The sequence below is a fragment of the Balaenoptera ricei genome, chromosome 2 (genome assembly GCF_028023285.1).
Source record: "Balaenoptera ricei isolate mBalRic1 chromosome 2, mBalRic1.hap2, whole genome shotgun sequence".
NCBI classification, from domain to species: Eukaryota; Metazoa; Chordata; class Mammalia; order Artiodactyla; family Balaenopteridae; genus Balaenoptera; species Balaenoptera ricei.
The window spans coordinates 31,135,838-31,154,779 of record NC_082640.1 but is presented as its reverse complement, the minus strand read 5'-3'; the positions used below and the strand labels follow the sequence as shown (position 1 = coordinate 31,154,779).

General features: G+C 36.8%; 1 protein-coding gene across 6 annotated transcripts in view; it reads right to left on the bottom strand.

The window, feature by feature from the left end:
* Positions 1-18,942, bottom strand: part of TJP1 (tight junction protein 1) — a 114,417-nt gene that overhangs the window by 81,559 nt on the left and 13,916 nt on the right. For all 6 annotated transcript variants that reach the window (XM_059912285.1, XM_059912279.1, XM_059912280.1 and 3 more), the window contains exon 2: positions 8,022-8,078. In XM_059912285.1, the coding sequence (XP_059768268.1) occupies positions 8,022-8,078 (57 nt within the window). The remainder of the gene's footprint in view (positions 1-8,021; positions 8,079-18,942) is intronic.

Sequence of the window (18,942 nt, the reverse complement as noted above, 5' to 3'; positions counted from 1 at the left end):
TATGTACCACATCTTCTTTATCCATTCATCTGTTGATGAACACTTAGGTTGCTTTCATATCTTGGTTATTGTAAATAATGCTGCTATGAACACTGGGGTGCATGTATCTTTACGAATTAGTGTTTTTGTTTTCTTCGAATATATACCCAGAAGTAGAACTGCTTGATCATATGGCAGTTCTATTTTTAGTTTTTTGAGGAACCTCCATACTGTTTTCCATAGTGCCTGCCCTAATTTACATTCTCACCAGTGTACTAGGGTTCCCATTTCTCCACATCCTCACCAACACTTGTTATTTGTAGACTTTTTGATGATAGCCATTCTGAGGGGCCCAAGGAGTCCTGGGGCTGGTGTCACACAGTTGGTGGGTGGGGATGGGGGCCCCAGGGGATCCCGGGGCTGATGCCCACCCACCAGTGAGTGAAGCCAGGTTCTAGGGCTAGTATCGGCCAACTGGTGGGCAGAGGCAGGTCCTGGGGTCTCTGGCTGCAGGGCCCAGGAGTCCCAGAGCTGGTGTGGAACCACTGGTGAATGGGGCTGAGGCCCAGGGGGTGCTGGGACTGGTGCATGCCCATGGGTGTGTGACGCTGGCCCCAGGGCTAGTGCCAACTCACAAGTGGGTGCAGCCAGGTCCTAGGGTGTCTGGCTGCAGGGCCCTGTGGGTCCTGGTGCTGATGAGCTAGAGGGAGGGTTCCACAATGACTCTTGCCAGCACCAGTGTCCACGTGGTAGAATGAGCTCCCCAAATGTCTGCTGCCAATGTCTATGTTCCTCGGGTGCACTCCAGTTGTCTCCTGCCTCTCCAGGAGGCTCTCCAAGATCAGAAGATGGGTCTGATACAGGTTCCTTTCAAATTACTGCTTCTGCCTTGGGTCCCAGAGAGTGTGAAATTTTATGTGCACCCTTTAAGAGTGGAGTGTCTATTTCTCATAGTCCTCTGGGTCTTCAGAAAGTGAGCCCTGCTGGCCTTCAAAGCCAAATTCTGGGGACACGTCTTCCTGGTGCAGGACCCCTGGGCTGGGGAGCCTGCTGTGGGGCTCAGACCCCTCACTCCTTGGGAAGAACCTCTGTAACTGTAATTATCCTCCCATTTGTGGGTCGCCTACCTGGGGGTATGGGTCTTGACCATGACTCCACCCGTCCTACCCATCTCACTGTGGTTCCTTCTTAATTATCTTTAGCTGTAGACCTTTATGCCTCCAGTCTTGCTCATCAATAATTGCTCTGTAAACAGTTGTTAATTTTGGTGTGCCCGTGAAAAGAGGTGAGCTCAGGGTCTTCCTACTCTGCCATCTTGGCCAAGCCTCTCTTAACTTCTCTCAACCCTTTAATTCTTTAATATAGAAATATTCACTTAATCTTTCATGTAATTTTTTTTCAGAAAATAAAAAAGTAGAGATGACCAACTCATTCCTGAGTATTTATTCATTTCTCAAAGAATTATAAAAATATGTGCATTTTCTAAGGAAGAACATCTGAAACTAAAGAATGTTGTGGGTATGTCATGGGTGGGAGGGGTGGAACACAAGACCCTCTGGATGCAACTACCGTTTCAAGCTACAGACCTGCACTTGCCAATACTATAACCATTATACACACAACTACTGAGCACTTAAAATGTGGCTAGTCTTACCTGAAAGGTGCTGAAATTACAAGATGTGCATTGGTTTTCTAAGACTCAGTATGGAAAAAAAAAAGCAAAGTACAGTATACCAATTTTTAAATATTAATTACATGTTGAAAATGACAACATTTTGGATATACTGAGTTAAATGAGATCTATTATAAAATTCACCCATATTTTACATTTTTCAGTGTGAAGACTAGGAAAATTTTAATTACATTGTGGTTTGTATTATATTGCTACTAGACAATGCTGCTACTTGATCTCCTAAGAGTGACTTTGTTGAATAGATTGGCCTCCTGTGAAAATAAGTTTTAGTGGGCATAACTAAGTACACCAAGCCCTTATCTGGCAAGACACAATATCTGTAACTCCAGGTTACTGCCAAAAGCATATAGTCTCAAATTATCTCGGTCACTTACTACTATTCCAAAAGCTCACTTGGCTCACCTCAAGAAGAATAACTTTCTCTCATTCCTTTGTCAGCGTTACTTAAAAATGTGATGCCAGAGGACATGGCCCTCCATTTCAAACATGCATTTTTAAACATACATATTACGGGTCTCATCCCAGACCAAATGAATCAGAATCTCTGGTAGTTGGGCATGATCCAGTTGATTCCTCTTTACAATAAACCCTGAGAGCTACGACTCTAGTTCAGTGGTCAGCAAACTATGGCCTGCAGGCTAAATCCAGCTAGCTGCCCATTGTTGTAAATAAAGTTTTACTGGAACATAGCCACACCCATTTGTTAACCTACTCTCTACAGCTGCTTTTGCAATACAGCTACAGAGTTGAGAAGTTGTGACAGAGATTTATGGCCTGCAAGGCCTAAAGTATTTATTTATTATCTGGTTCTTTACAGCAAAAGTTTGCTGACAGTGCTCTAGATAGTCTAAATTTTATTCTGTAACAACTCAGAATACCAAAGGAAAGATATCTGAAAGTATAGTTCTGCAGCCTCAGAAAATGAAGTTAACTGAATTGTGCTTTGGCATAAGTTTCTGGGCTTACAATGACAGGTCTATTTTTAAAAACCTTCAAAAACGATTCCTGGAGGGATGGTTGTTGAGGACTTCCATTCTGTCATAGTCCCTCTCTGATGAGGCCCAGAGGCAACACAGCTCTGTGTTCCCAGCACAATAGTTAACATGTTTGAAAACCAAAGAATTATGAACTATATACTCATCTTATCTCCATGTATCTTTTGATGACATTTTTCTGGGCTAGTACCCCCCTCCTTCAGGGCAAAAGAAAACTGAAGCACAAGAAGAGCCCAGCTACAGAATGGAGTTTACACTGACCTTCTTCCTAGACAGGAGTTCCAGACTTGCCTGAGTATTACAACTACCATGATGAGTTGGTGTGACACTTTCAACAAATTCAAAAAATCAGATTCTGTTTTCTCAACATTCAGAATCTTTTCCTACTTTGCCTAAGTTAATGAGATACAGATCTGTAGTAAATAACTTAACATTTCCCCACAACTGACAAAACCAGGCAAAACAGTAGAAAGGAGAAACGTACTTTAGCTAATTTAAGTGTCTTATTTTATTTTCCTTACTTAAAAACTAAAAAGGTATTAGGAAAAAACAAATGTAACGTGATACGGTCGAATTACACCTATGGTCTCAAATGATCTAGCTTCTACCTTAAAAAATCATAAAAAGAAAAGCAACTTAAACCCAATATAAGCAGAAGAAACATTAAAGTAAGAGCAGAAATCAGTGAAATACAAAGCAGAAAATAAAAAATATCAATGAAAAGAAAAGCTGGTATTTTGAAAAGGTTAATAAAATTGTTAAACCTCTAGCCAGGCTGACCAAGAAATAAGAGAAGACACAAATTACCAATATCATAAATGAAAATGGGCCACCATTACAGATCCTAAAATATTAAAATAAGAGAATGTCATGAACAATCTTATGTCTATAAATTTGACAGTTTAGATAAAAGGAACTAATACTTTGAAAGATACAAACTACCAAAGTTACCCAAAAAATCTCCAAAAGCTAACAAAGAAGAAATACATAACCTGAATAGTCCTATATAAAATTAAAGAAAATAAATTTATAGTTAAAACCTTTCTCACAAAGAAAACTCCAGAACCAGATGGCTACACTGGTGAATTCTACCAAACATTTAAGGGAGAAATATCTTCAGTTGTACACAAACTCTACCACAGAACACAATAGGGAAGAATACTTCCCAACTGCTTGTTTTGAGGCTGGTAGCTTTCCTTACTACAAAACCAATAAAAACACAAGGAAAAAGTACTAACCAATATTCCTCATGAACACAGAAACAAATATCTTCATAAAACATTAGCAAATCAATCTGGCAATATATAATATGAATAATACATCACAACTAGGTAGAATTTATCTTGGGAATGAAAAGCTCTTCAACATCCAGAAAAGCAAGAAACTGACCATGCCAACAAACTAAAAAGAAAACTCGTATGATAACCTCAATCAATACTTACCAAAAAAGCACTGGCAAAATCCAACATCTATTCATGATTTAAAAAAAAAAAAAAGCCTCTTAGCAAAGTTAAGTATCAAAGGGAACTTCCTCAACCTAGTAAATAGCAAAACAGAAATACATGGGAACTTCCTTAACCTCATAAAGAGCATCTACAAAAACCTTACTGCTAACATCATACATAACAGTGAAAGAATGCTTTCATTTAAAATTTGGAATAAGGCAAGGACGCCTGCTTATTACTGTCCCTATTCAACAACATCCTAGAAGTCCTAGCAAGTACAATAAGGCAAAAAAAAGAAATGAACAGCATATAGATGAAAAATGAAGACATAAAACTGCCTCTCTTCACAGATGAGATGACTGCATAGAAAAATGCCAAAGAATCTACCAAAGAAGTTCCTAGAACTCTAGAAAAGTTACAAGTTCACTATTTTAAAAAAAACAAAAATCAATTGTATTTCTACATATTAATAGAAAATCAAAAACTGAAATTTAAAAAAATACCATTTACAATAGCATGAGGAAACATAAAAAATATGCTTGACTAGAAATCTAACAAAACGTGTGTAGAATCTGTATGCCAAAAACTACAAAACCGTAATGAAGAGATACATCACATTCATAGTTTGGAATACTCAATACCGTTAATTCTCCCCAAATTAATCTGTAGATTCAATGCAATCCCAATGAAAAATCCTGGGAGATTTTTTTAATTTGACAAACTTATTCTAAAGTTTATATACAGAGACAAAGGAACTAGTCAAAATAATGAAAAATAATAATAGTAAGTTTGGAGGATTCACACTACCTGATTTCCAACTTAATATAAAGCTACAATAATCAAGGCAGAAGTAACTGGCAAAGGATAGACACACCGATCAATAAAAGAGACTAGGGAAAGACCGACACATGTATGGTCACTGATTTTTGACAAAGGGAGAAAGCAATTAAATGAAGAAAGGATAACCTTTTCATAAATCATTGTTCAAAAAATTGGACATCCATATTAAAAAAAAATCCCCTAAAAAAAATCTTCATACAAAATTTAATTAAAACAAAAACAAAACAAAACCTTCCAGAAGAAAACAACAGGAAAGATATTTGGGACCTTAGGTTTGGCAGACTTCTCAGACACAAAACCAAAAGCAAAATCAATAAAAGCAAAAACTAACAAATTTGACTTTATCAAAATTTAAAACTTATACTCTGCAAAAGACACTGTTAAGAGAAGGAAAAAGGCAAGCCACAGACTGGGAAAAATATTTGCAAAACAATACCTATTAAAGAACTTGTATCCTGAAGATATTCAAAACTCTCAAAACTCAGTAACAACTTCTGTGCACCAAGGGACAATTAACAGAGTACAAACGTAATCCATGGAATGGGAAAAAAAAACATTTATGAGTCATATATCTGATAAGGGGTTAATGACCAGAATATATAAAAACTCCTACAATTCAACAAATAAAACCCAATTTAAAAATGGACAAAGGAACTGGACAGATGGCAAATTTTTGTTATGTGTATTTTACCATAGTTTAAAAAAACAGTAAGTATAAAAATTAATAAACAGAAACCTCAATTAAAATAGAGTTGGGAGGCCAGAAGGGGGAGCACTCATGCACTGTGCTGTTAGCAGAGCCCAGCAAGAAGACTTCCTCTTCTTGCCTGCCAAGAACTCAACCAATGACAGACTGTCACAATTCAGCCAATGAAAAACCACTACACTCTGCACTCTCAATTCCTCCAATGGACTCTGTTTACTACAGCCCTCCCAACTTCCTTTTCCCCTCTATAAAAGAGTTCTATTTTTGCTGGGGTCTTGCACTGTGTCTTGCAGTGGCTGCAGACCCTGAATTGCAATTCTCTGTTGATCCCAAGTAAACCCATTTTTGCTGGAGAAATAACTTGCAGTCTATTTGTTTATGGTCAATATAAGAAAACAAAAAACCTAATTAAAAATGGGCAAAAGATTTGAACACATTTTATCAAAGAAGATAATGGATGACAAATAAGCACATAAACAGATATTCGAAATCATTAGTCTTTAGAGAACTACAAACTAAAAACCACAATTCCATTCCTAGGAATTTACCCAAGAGAAATGAAAAGCTACATTCATTCAAAAACCTGTACACTAGAGATTTATTCACAATCACCAAAAACTGGAAACCACCCCAGGGTATCAAGACTGGAGAATGAATAAGCAAATTATTCTACATTCATACAATGGAATACTACTCAGCAATAAGAACTACTGATATAAGTACATCACGGAGAAATCTCAAGTGCATTAGGCTAAGTGTAAGAAACCAGTCTCAAAAGGCTATGTATTGTATGAGTTCACCTACATGAGAGAAAAAGCAGACATACAGGAACAGAAAACACATCAGTGGTTACTAAGTGCTCAGGGTAAGCGGACGGGGTTGACTACAAATGGCACAAGGGAAAATTTCAGGGTGATGGAATTGTTCTATATTGTCTGTAGTGGTAGTTATATGACTTACATGACTAAATGCGTTTGTCAAACTCAGAACTGCACACTAAGGATGAATCTTACTGTGTGTAAATTATATCAATAAAAATAATACAGGCATTAAGAAAATAAATGTAATGTGATAAAATACCATATTATTCTATAAAAACCAGCCAATTAAACATTTATAAGGTATGATGGTATATGTTTAATCTGATTTAAATATGCTATCAGCACATTTCAAACAAATTCAGGCCATACCTTAGCTTTATAAATTAAAAGTTAAGGTTAGTATTATTTAATGATTTCTTTCACCATTTAGGGAGACACAAAAAAGTCTTATCTGAAATCACTGTTTTTTAATAATTAATTTACCCACTGTCTATCATGTGTAGATTCAAAGATTCACAAGATAATCAGGGGCAGGGTGGTTCAGGAACATGATTTTCCCCCTTTCCATTTTCCTAGTAATGGATATAGCTGGTAGAAGTAGTAAGTGTAAAATACTTAAATATTCTCTAATCTCTTTCTGTACATTCTCTAAGGAGAAGGGTAATCAGTAGAGTCAGCTCTCTTCAAAGGGAGGAAAGGAGAGATTTATGGGAGGCACTACTTTATGTCAAGCATGAGGTGGCATAAGCCCCATTTTTAACACTGAAAACCAATGCTTTAGAAGTGGGTTTGGTCACTTGCTCATTTCTAAAGGGAAGCAGGCAGCAGTAGGATTCAAATTCAGGGCAGTCTCATTTCAGACAAAGCTCTTACTCTTTTTTTTTTTTTTAAGCTATTATTTATTTAATTCTTATTCCAGAATTTTCCATCTATTTCTAGTGCCGTGTGGCATGCGGGATCTTAGTTTCCCAACTAGGGGTCAAACCCACTCCCCCTGCATTGGAAGCGTGGAGTCTTAACCACTGGATCGCCAGGGAAGTCCCACAAAGCTCTTACTCTTACCCAGCTCACTAGGATTTGCTCTCTGCCCATCTGCAATTGCTTAAGCAAGAGCTTGGCTCTGCATGTTTCAAATCAAGGAGTATCTTTTAAGATTTTATTACTCACATGACCCTGATCAATTTTAAACCCCAAGCCTACAATACATACATATATACTCAGAAGAGCTGAATCAGTTTACAATTTACACGAAAATATGGTGTCTTTTATCTGATCAAATTTTTAAAAATAACCACTTAATTTCTTAAGTCATGATTAAAAACAGCAATATACAAATAACAACCAAAAGGATATATGAAAAAGTAATCATGTTCACTTTTGACCTTAATAAAGAATTTATTGCAACTCTAATTTTAAACAAAGGAATATCGAAAAGTTCTTCCCCTTTCTTCTGGCTTCCTGACATCTGGCTTTCCTCTATTGTTTTCAAAAGCTGCCAGTATCCTGACCTACACACAGATTATTTACTCCAACAGAACTCACCCTGTGAAGTGTCACCGTGTGTTGTTCCCATATAGCTGTTTCCTCCATTGCTGTGTTCTGATAAAGGAAAAGAAAAACAAATAATTATCTTTTAAGGAAATGTCTAATAAAGTGAATGAGAACATCTAGCAAACAATTTAGCACAGTAAAATACCAAAATTCATACTTTCAATATTAGATACTCTGAAAAAGGCTTAATAATTATAGAATGTTTTTTGCTTGCTTTTGTTTTTGTTGTAAGAGACAGGAAATTACACACAGGAACTTCCTTTGTTTTTAACTTAATTTGGACAGATGCCACTCTATAGTCATTTCATGCCAGCTGAAATCAGTGTTCAAGCTAATTCTGCAACTTTATACTTAACATCAGATAGAAATGAACAGAAGTTGGAATAGTATTTTTAAATATCTAACGAACAACACATAAAACATTTAAAAGTATTCCTTAACGTTGTGCAAAGGAAGGGAACGTCAAATACCTCTGAACTCAGTAATTATAAATACACGTATCACAGGAAAACAGATAAGACCATTTGATAGGTTTGGTCAATGGCTGCTTCAGTATCAGTTAAAACATTACTGCTCCACCTAGTTTCAGTTTTACTACAGAATTATCTTCAAGCTTTGTTTATAACCCTGAAGAAAAAAAAAAAAAGTCTTTTCTAATATACATATCATGCACACATGCCCATGCCACACACAAAAGAAACAAAAAAGAAAAACAAATAAACAATTCCAAACTCCCTGCCCCAAAGAACTGCCTTAAAATAAAAGTGATGCAAGCTCCAATAGAGGTGCTCAAATGTCAGTGTAGTTCAGGTTCTTCTCCTGTCAAGAACTTTTTACTAAAGAGAGAAATAAATCACTATCTAAGAGATAGACACTAAAGAATTCAAAGTAAATTTCTTATAAATTGGGTTAACTGCTCTTGGAGGCTTAAAGTAATTCAATCTCTTTTAATGTTACCATTTTCTTTAATTGGGGTTCCTGAACATATATATCTACAATTTGTTTAAAGGCTTTTTCAGAGGTATCACATCACAAGGTGCGGTAGAAGGGAGAATGCTGAGCACGATGCTTCCAGGACGTCACTTGTCACCCAGCCTTACCAACGTCTATTCCACAAATAAGGTTTGTTTTCTAGTGCACTGCTGTCACTACCATCATGAGAACATGTCCACCAAGGGGCCCTGGGCCCATTTCTCCTTTCCCACAGCAACTTTAATCGAACATTAATGCCACTTTAGAAAAGGAATCCCTATAAAGAAAGCCTGCTTCGCTAAATACAAAGCAACTAGATTAACTTTCCTGCCAGATGAATAAGAGAGGGAGAGAAAGGATCCCTCTGTTCACTCCCATAGATAAGAACTGTCAACCAGCGTTTTGTTTCAATCTTTCAGTCAAGTGCAGCAAAACCTCCTTTTAATGAGACCTCTGCTGGAAACAAAGCTGTTTTGTTTTTTAAAAAATTGACCAGCATTTATGTATTTTAAAAAATACCTCCATCAATGTGACACAGTGATGATATGAGTAATTCTGCTAAATATCAAGAGTCCTACTAAAATATACAGGATAAAAATATCTGCAATTGCCAGTTTGTCCAATCTTAGCTGACTTATTAAAAATGAGAACTGCTTGCATGGCTTTAAGCTTGTCTTGCTTTGATCTACTTCTTAAACCAGCAGCACTGCTTCACTACCCTTTTAATTCCTTTCCTATCAGTGCAAACTGAAAGTGATCTGATAACCAGAGAGGACCTCCATAACATATTCTTTGGAATGAAAATTTATCATCCTCCATATGGTTTTAATGGCCACACAATTTACCATTTAGTAAAAGAATATGAATCAAATGAGGAAATTCATTTAATGTGAAGGGAGGAAAAGCAGATTATGAAACGGCTTGTATATTGTTATCCTTTGTTTAAACATGAATATGAAAAGAAAAGCTAAAAGGATATACAAAATGTTAACACTGATCATCCTCAAAGTGAAGGGATGATGAGTAATATTTTTTTCATTAGGTTTTTTTTTTTGCTTTCCTTTCTCCATTCCCAGTCAGAAAAAACTGCCAAAATATTTTAAGCCACATTCATCAAATCCCACTTGAAACTTCAAATATCTACTTTTAACTTTTCTTTTAGGAAAAATCAAGTAATATTTAAGATTATTTTATGTTTTATTGTTAATTATAAAAAGTATCTTGTTAGTAAGGGATTTATAGAATGAGGTCTTAACGTACAAGCTTCTAGGAGTACAATAAGAGAAATTTAGATGATTTTGTTTATATAAGGGGAAAAATAAAAATACTAAAACAATTGTTCTCAGCATTCCAATCAAAATTAATGTTTCTTCAGAAAAGTACACAACTCAACCAACTCAATGGCTTCCCCAAAATGGGTAATACAATAGCTCCCTTCTCTGTTAAAGCCAAACACAGCCTTATTAGCTTGATTTATCAGAAGGGAGACCAATGTGCAAGAAAGAAGCCGAGAGAACGAAACACCAAAAAAGGGTGGTCAGTTAGGCTCTTGACCTGCGCACTAAAGCAACTGAATCCATAATATAAGTAAGTTGTTATGCCTTGCTGATCCTAGTCACTTAAAACACACACACAGAGAAAAAAGTGTTCCTAGTTTAAACCATGGACCCTTCCATCTCTCTCCACCCTCAGGCCTTCGGTTTCCTTCAGTGGCAAAAGCAGCAAGATTCTATCCATGGTTGTTTATATAACTAGGCAGACTTTATGAGGAGTTCTGAAGGAACTGAGAATACAAATACAGTAAAATATAATGGTAGAATCTTAGTTGACGGGATTCAAGTACCCACTGTAATTCTTTCAACTTTGCTATGTTTGAAAGTGAACATAAAATGTTGGGAGGTGGTGAGAGGAGATTCTTATTAAATCACTCAGAAACTGAAGGCTAAAACGGATATAAAAAACTTTTAGTACTACTAAATATGATACTTTAGAAATCTTGATACTTTAGATTTTAACGCTAAAATTTTGATACTTTAGAAAAAGGAGGAAGGGGATTTCCTTTGAAAGAATACCTAAAAAAACAAGTGGCCTCTGGGGTGGAGAAAGAGAAATTGGGGCAGGGAGGTAGGGAATATTACATTTTCACTGTGAGCCCTTTTGTAATGCTCTATTATGTTCATCTACTACTTATTCAAATAGTTTTTGAAACATCATCCTTATTGTAAAATTGCTTACTTGTCATTTTTCTTACTGGAAAAAAAAAGCAGAATGCATAACTGGCAGAAGGATTTTCTGGTAAATGAATAGTCTCATTCCCAAAACATTTAGGCTTGTGGGGAGACCGCAAGTAAAAAAGTGTCATTCCTCTAAGAATGATTACAGCACTATCATTCCCTATAACTATGAAAGATGCTGTTAAACAGAAAATGAACTAAGCCAGAAATATCAAGATCACAGCCCAAATCTGCAATTAACTAGGTAAGTAACCTTAGTGTTCCTCATTTAGGGAATGGTATGACATTATCTCAAGTAAAAAGTCCTGTCCACCTCCAAAATTCTATTAGACTGTAATTTCAGTTCCAAACAGGCTGCAAATTCAATAATTAGTGAAGCACTGTAGGCATCCAGAAAAACTGCAATCGTGGCCACTGGACTCTGAGTTCTACATACACTTCTAAGTCATTGTCAACTGACCAGAATCACAATTTCTGAAGAAGCAAAAAGCTGCATTTCAGAGAGTGCCAAGAGTTTGTTTGGTTTCTTTGTTCTAAGCTCCAGCTGGCAAAGACACTACTCAGATCACCAACTCTGAAGGGCTTCCTGCCAAAACTTAGGATCCTAATTCTAGGCAGTTTCACTGTCCTTTAGGGCTGATTACAGATCAAGTGGGGAAAAGACAGGAGAACACAAGAACGGACAAGAAGGGATGAACCTATAACTGGGAGAAGACCAAATCCAAGACGGAATAAATAAAGCCAGTGTTCTCCAAATGAAGGAAAATCTTAACTCCTTAATATTAACTTGGTATATAGCCAGTTAAAATTTACCATCCTTATGGCTGTAATTTTAAAAACAATCCATTCATTTATTCAATCCAGACATTTATACTAAGTGCCGTAGAGGTCAAAAATAGGTCCTTCTTCCTCCTTAAGGGCTCAAGGAGAGGCTTACAACACTAGATAAATGTGTATACGAGGTGCCACGGGGGATGGAGAGGACGCTGCTTGCTGAGAAGATGGGAGACTGAGTCCCCGAGAAAGAAACATCTGAGTTCAAGCTTGATGGATGACCAGGAAAGAAAGTGGGGAAAGATGTATCCAGAGAAGAAACAGGGTATCAGCAAGGTTGTTGATGCTGCACATAAAGCTGGCTTTGATGTGGCTGAACAGTACCATCTGTGGAATAGAGAAAGGGTAAAAAGAGAAGCTGCAGAAAAGTACATCCCAACAGGCCTTGTAACAAACACAACGCTAAGGACTGTAAACTCAATGGTAAGACACTAAGGAACTTCAGGCTGTCATATTCCATAGTCAGGACTCATTCTGATGGCTGTGATGTGGAAGAAGGAGTTGAGGCAGGGAGACCAGTTAGAAAGTGCAAGTAAAGAGGGGGGAGGAGCTAAAGATGGCTGTTACAGGTTTCTGAATTGAGCAGCTGCGTGAAAAAGCCAGCAGAAAAAGAGATTACAAATTCAGTTTTAGTCACCTTTAATTTAAGGTGCCTGTGGAAATACTGGAGCAGAGATATAGGCAGTAGGCAGGTGGATATAGGTGATCTGGCACAGACAAGGATCTAGGAGTAATCAACAAAGTAGTATTGAATCCAAGTGAAAAGATCCAATTACCAAAGGACTAAGATGACCCTGTGCACCACAAATATTCTGAGGGGAAAAAAGGAAGAACCTAAGGAATCTGAAAAGGAACAGCCAGTGAGGAACTAATACAAAAATGTCATTTATTGTCCAGAGAATACACCAAAACAAAATATAAAAATGGAAGACAACATAAAAGAATAAAATTTTCATATTTTTTAAATTGTTGGACCCTTACATATCAAATATATACTTTAAATAGTTTATTCAGTACTATCTCTTAAATAAAGCACACTGAGCACTCTTTCCTGATGACTTGTGGTCCCCCACTAGGAAAATTAAGTAGCAAAGAGAGAGGTAACACTGGTGGCTCTGAGTTTTTCTTCTGTATGCAAAGCTGTTATGCTGAATTGTTTCTGAATTCTCCTGCCCTCCAAAGTGTTTTGTTTTTTGTTTTTGTTTTTTTGCTTTCCATCCAAAATAGAAAGCAAGATTACCTACTGAGATAAGGTTGAGCCAGGAACTTAAGAAGTACAACGTAAGTTTTAGTGAATAAAACAAATGACCCCTGCCCCTCTTTGACCTTTCAGTTAAGCATTTAATTTCAAATGTGATCACTGCTATGCAAATAAAGTGCAAAGAAAGAGACTAGTGTATGTGCTAAAAGGTGGGGAAAATATACATTTGGATTGATCTGAAGGGCTGTCAAGTAAACTCTCAAAATGGAGATGTCCTGTCCAAGAGAGAATAAAAAAGATAAATCTGAAGTCAAATGAAGAGTGGTCTTGGAGACACTCAGGGAATTCAACAAATCTCACAAACAGGATAAGAACTCACTAAGCATAAGAACTAAAAATAATGATCAAAGTAACACTGCAGCAATTGTGGGATGACAGCCTCAACAGAAAGTAAGTAAATCGAGCATCTGACATCCCACTATTCTCAACACCAGTTAAATTTTCAAATACTTTATTGTGTGTTCACTCCTTGGCTGACTATTTAGGAGACAGACGATGAGATGGATAGGATTAGAAAATATTAGGAGCTGGAAGAAAGACATAGGTGGGCCTAGAATTTTTTTGGTTGATCACAGCTAGAGATTTGCTTAAGTAAGTTCACAGATAAATTGCTATATTTGCCAATGTCCTAAGATCAAAGCGAAAGTGTTACCAAGTCCAAGCTTGCTCTGCTCGCCACATGACAGGCCAATGAATCGGAGACGAGGTGTTGAGGCAAAGGAATACGACTTTACTCGGAAAGCCAGCAGACCGAGAAGATGGCAGACTAGTGTCTCTGAAAAACCATCTTATCAGGGTCTGGATGCCAGTTTCTTTTATAGAATCAGAGAGGGAGACGCAGTGAGGATGTAAAATAAAAGGACCATCAGTCTTGCAAGACATCTCCTGGAATGACCAGCCCCGGTGAGGGGATGTGTTAGTTTCTTTTTTCTTGCAGCCATGGACAGGTGGGCAGGGTTCCCTGAGGCAGGCCATTATGTGTGATTATAACAACAATTATAACAACAAAGGCAACAAAAAGCAAAGGTTAAAGTCCAAGAAACAGATCCAACGTGGAGTCCTACTTAGCTTTAGCTCTTCCCTGTTACAAAAGAATATCAGCTTAAATAAGTTACCATTAAACCTTGAGAAATTCTCATCAGGGACAGTTACAGATACCCTCGAAAACTCAGTGCTTTCCAGTTATCAAAAATAAAACTTTTTAGGTTGACATTTTCTAATGGCTGAAAGTGGATAAAAGACCTTTCAAAATTTTTCCAGGTAAAAAGGGGAAAGGAAATGGGGTAGCATAGATGAGGAAGTGATATTTCTGAGTGTATCTTTTTGTGTAGCAGTATTGTTCCATGATATATTATCCTCCACATATCCAAAAGTCTTTCTCCAGGGGTGAGGGGAGAAATGGGTAAAAAATTTAAACTGTTTTGCGTGTATACTACAAGTGAAGAAATAATAGATAATGAGAGCTGGGTTTCTATTGCTGGAGAAAAAAACTATAAAGAAAAGGAGGGAGGCTAAACTGAACTCTATGATGTGAGATCAGAATCTGAGGTATCAGTATAAACCCATGGTTTTCAATATACATGCAGATAGATACAGAAATAAGAGTTTTGTAGATACGCATATGCCTACAGGATTCCTAGCTCTGTCTGCTGAGAGCCTAGAAGCAAGAAAAACTGCAATGAGCACAGCTAGCATGGAGATCTTAATTTCTAAATACTAGTCTTTAATAAAACAAACCAGAATTTCTCAGAGAAGGGGTTGGTTGCAGGGCTGGGTCAGGGAAAATGCAGCAGGAACCTGGAATATCATGTGGCACTAGAAATGAAGGCACTGCTCAAAAAATTATGGGGGCTTGTCAAGAGAACACAGGAACCAGCTTGAAAGAGCTTCTAAAGGCCAAAGCTGGAATAATGTGAGCAACAAAATAATGATAACATTAGACTTTAACCCACAGAATAATAACCCATGAGTCCACACTGATGTAATCAAATAAATAAATGGGAAAGGGACAGCTCTTCATTAGAGTGGAATTTCAATTAAATGTGAAAGGAAAAGGGAAAACAGAATTACCATCAGCCAAACTCCAGAAACTGTTGTAGATAAAGATTCACCCACAGATGATAAAACTAGTGGGTGAATGTTTGAGGACTACCAGTTAAATTAAGCACAGCCCCAAATTACCTCCTCCAAAATATTTATAAATTACAGAAACACAGTAACTTTACAGTGGAGAAATACCATCTTAACCAAGGTAAACATTACTAATAATAAGACAGATCAATATCATGAACCCCTTGACATGATGAACAACATGGTTTTTATAGTATTCTTGCCAAAAATGCACGACCTCATTCCAATGATGAAAAAACATCAGACAAACCAAGTTGAAGGGCATTCTAAAAAATAACCAATCCTCTTCAAATAGTCATAAAAGACAGAGGGAAAACTGAGGATCTGTTACAGAGTCAGACACCAAAAAGAAGTAACAACTAAACACAAATTGGAATCCTGGAAGAGAAAAAGGAAGAACTAGCAAAATTCAAATGTGGTGAGTAATTTAGTTATTGGATCACTGTTCATTTCTTATCCTTGATAACTGTTCTACAGTTACAGTTATGTAAAACGTTAAGGGGAGTGGAATGAAAGATATAAGAGAACTCTAATATTTTTGCAACTTTTCTCTAACATTAACTCAAAATATAAAAGTTTTTCCATAAACAAAACAAAAAGACAACTTACAGACTAAGAGAAAGTATTTGCAAATCATGTAACCGATAAGGGCTTAATTTCTAAAATACACAGACAGCTCATAAACCTCAGTATCAGAAAAACAACCCAATCAAAAAATGGGCAGAAGACCTAAATAGATCTCTCTCCAAGGAGGACATACAGATGGCCAAGAGGCACACGAAAGGACGCTCAACATCACTAATTATTAGAGAAATGCAAATCGAAACTACAATGAGGTATCACCTCACGAACCTGTTGGAATGGCTATCATCAGAAAAGTCTACAAATAATAAATGCTGGAGAGGGAGTGGAGAAAAGGAACTCCTGTACGTTGTTGGTGGGAATGAAAATTGGTGCAGCCACTATGGAAAACAGTATGGAGGTTCTTTATAAAACTAAAAATAGAGCTACCATATGACCCTGCAATCCCACTCCTGGGTATATATCCAGGGATTAACAGATATAAACCACTATATATAAAATAGATAAACAACAAGGATTTATTGTATAGTACAGGGAACTATATTGAATAGCTTATAATAACCTATAATGGAAAAGAATCTGAAGCTGTACACTTGGAACACGATCTTGTAAATCACTACAGTTAAATTAAAAATAAATATTCACAGAGCAAAAAAAAACAGAAAGGAATGGTAATGACAAGATTAATAAGGAGCTGAAAATTGCTAGGTACAAAAGAATGCCATCTTGACCACATTTGCTTTGGGCAGTAGAACATCTAAGTCATATTCTGAACGATAATATATGAGCAAATTCATCAGATTCTTATCAAAATCAAGAACATTCTTTCTTTAGCTGCTAAAATGAAGAATATAATTAACCTATTAAAGGAACCTGAATGGGTAGTTAACACGTCTGATTTTGGAGTTTCTTTGGTTATTCCTCCTCCTCACTAAATCACTATCTGATTTTCAAAAAATAAAAATAAAAAGTTTTAGGAAGTCTTTTCAATTTCTAAATAATAAAATATATGAAAAACCATGATACTTCTCTAACAAAGCACTCAATGGAAAACAGCAAATTTGTACACTCGACAGGCCACATTTCTTTAAAATCAGCCTCCTTACTTCACCTCAACCCTAAAACTATTTTAAACAAACCACAAAATGTCTAACGTAAAGTGACAAGCTGTGTTTCAACTGCTAAGCCTCACTTGGGCACACTCCATCAGGCAGCTCCCTCCTGGTTTCCAGACCAGGCACCCTGAGGCTGAAAACTTCACTACGAAGGAGGCAGTTGCGATAGATCAAGGTTCCGTAAGAAGTAAATATACCAGTCTGAATGTAAGCTGTTTGGTTATTAAAACTTAGGACTTTTCCCATACAAACAAAGAAGCAGTATCATTTATTTTCATGTAAATCTGGGCTTTTAAAGTAACCTGCTAATATCTATCTAACGAATCTAGTATTCACAGCCAGAAAATCAATAAAGACAAAGCACCTAACAGAAAAGATGAGGCTGAGGGCTTGAGGAAGCACTTCAAACAAGAGGACAGTAAACACGTGCGAAAGTGCTCAACTTCCTTAATCAACAGGGTAATACAAATTAAAAACACAATTAAAGGCTACTACACAACCATACAATAAGCTAAAAGAAAATAATAATGAACACTCTAATCAAAACGCACCACTAGTGGACTTCCCTGGTGGCGCAGTGGTTAAGAATCCACCTGCCAATGTAGGGGACATGGGTTCGAGCCCTGGTCCGGGAAGATCCTACATGCCACGGAGCAACTAAGCCCGTGCGCCACAACTACTGAGCCTGCACTCTAGAGCCCGTGAGCCACAAATACTGAGCCCACGTGCCACAACTACTGAAGCCTGCACGCCTAGAGCCTGTGCTCAGCAACAAAGAGAAGCCACCTCAATGAGAAGCCCGTGCACCACAACAAAGAGTAGCCCCTGCTCGCCACAACGAGAGAAAGCCCGCACGCAGCAACGAAGATCCGACACAACCAAAAATAAATAAATAAATAAATTTATAAAAAGAAAAAAAAATTCACCACTAGTATGAGTGTAAAATGGTATCACTGCTTTGGTAAGCTGGGTAAAATAAGCATACTCTATGATCAAATCAACAGAAATGTGTAAATATATTTACAAGAATGTTCACAAAAGCACTATTCTTAATAGCCAAAAACCAGAAACAATCTAGATGTCCACCAATGATAAAAGGGAAAACAATGCAACATTCACTCAATGGAAAATTACAGAGCCATGGAATGAATAAACTCTAACTACACCAATCAATATGGATGAACACTGATCAGTGTTGAAAAAAGAAGCCAGACATAAGAACATGTTTCCCTTTAAGTTTAATAACAGGTAAAATTGAAAAAAACACTGCAAAAGAAAAACTACTAGGGGGGAACTAGCCCTATCAAGTATGGCCTCTTAATTAAGACATACTATAAGGCATCTACAATTAAAAGTGTGATACTGGGGCACGAGCAAATAGACCAGTGGAATAAAATGGAAAAATTCATAAACAGACCTTCAAATCACTGAAAAAATCAGTGTATGAGAAAGGTAACATCTCAAATTACTAAGGTAAAGATGCACTTTTTAATAAATGCGGCTAGAACATCTGGGCTGTCATTTGGAAAAACATATATTAGATCTATATCTCACCATGCACAAGAATAAACTTCGAATGAATTTAGGAATCTAAATGTAAAAAACAAAACCATACGAGTACTAGAGAAAACCTGGGTGAATTCCTCTTTAATGTTAGTGTAGGGAAAGGTTTTCTAAGCATAACTCAAAGTCTAACGGAAATAAAACAAAGTATGTAAAAAATTTTAAAAGTCTGCCTGACCAAAAAAAGAAATACAAACACAAAACACCATAAACAAAGTCTT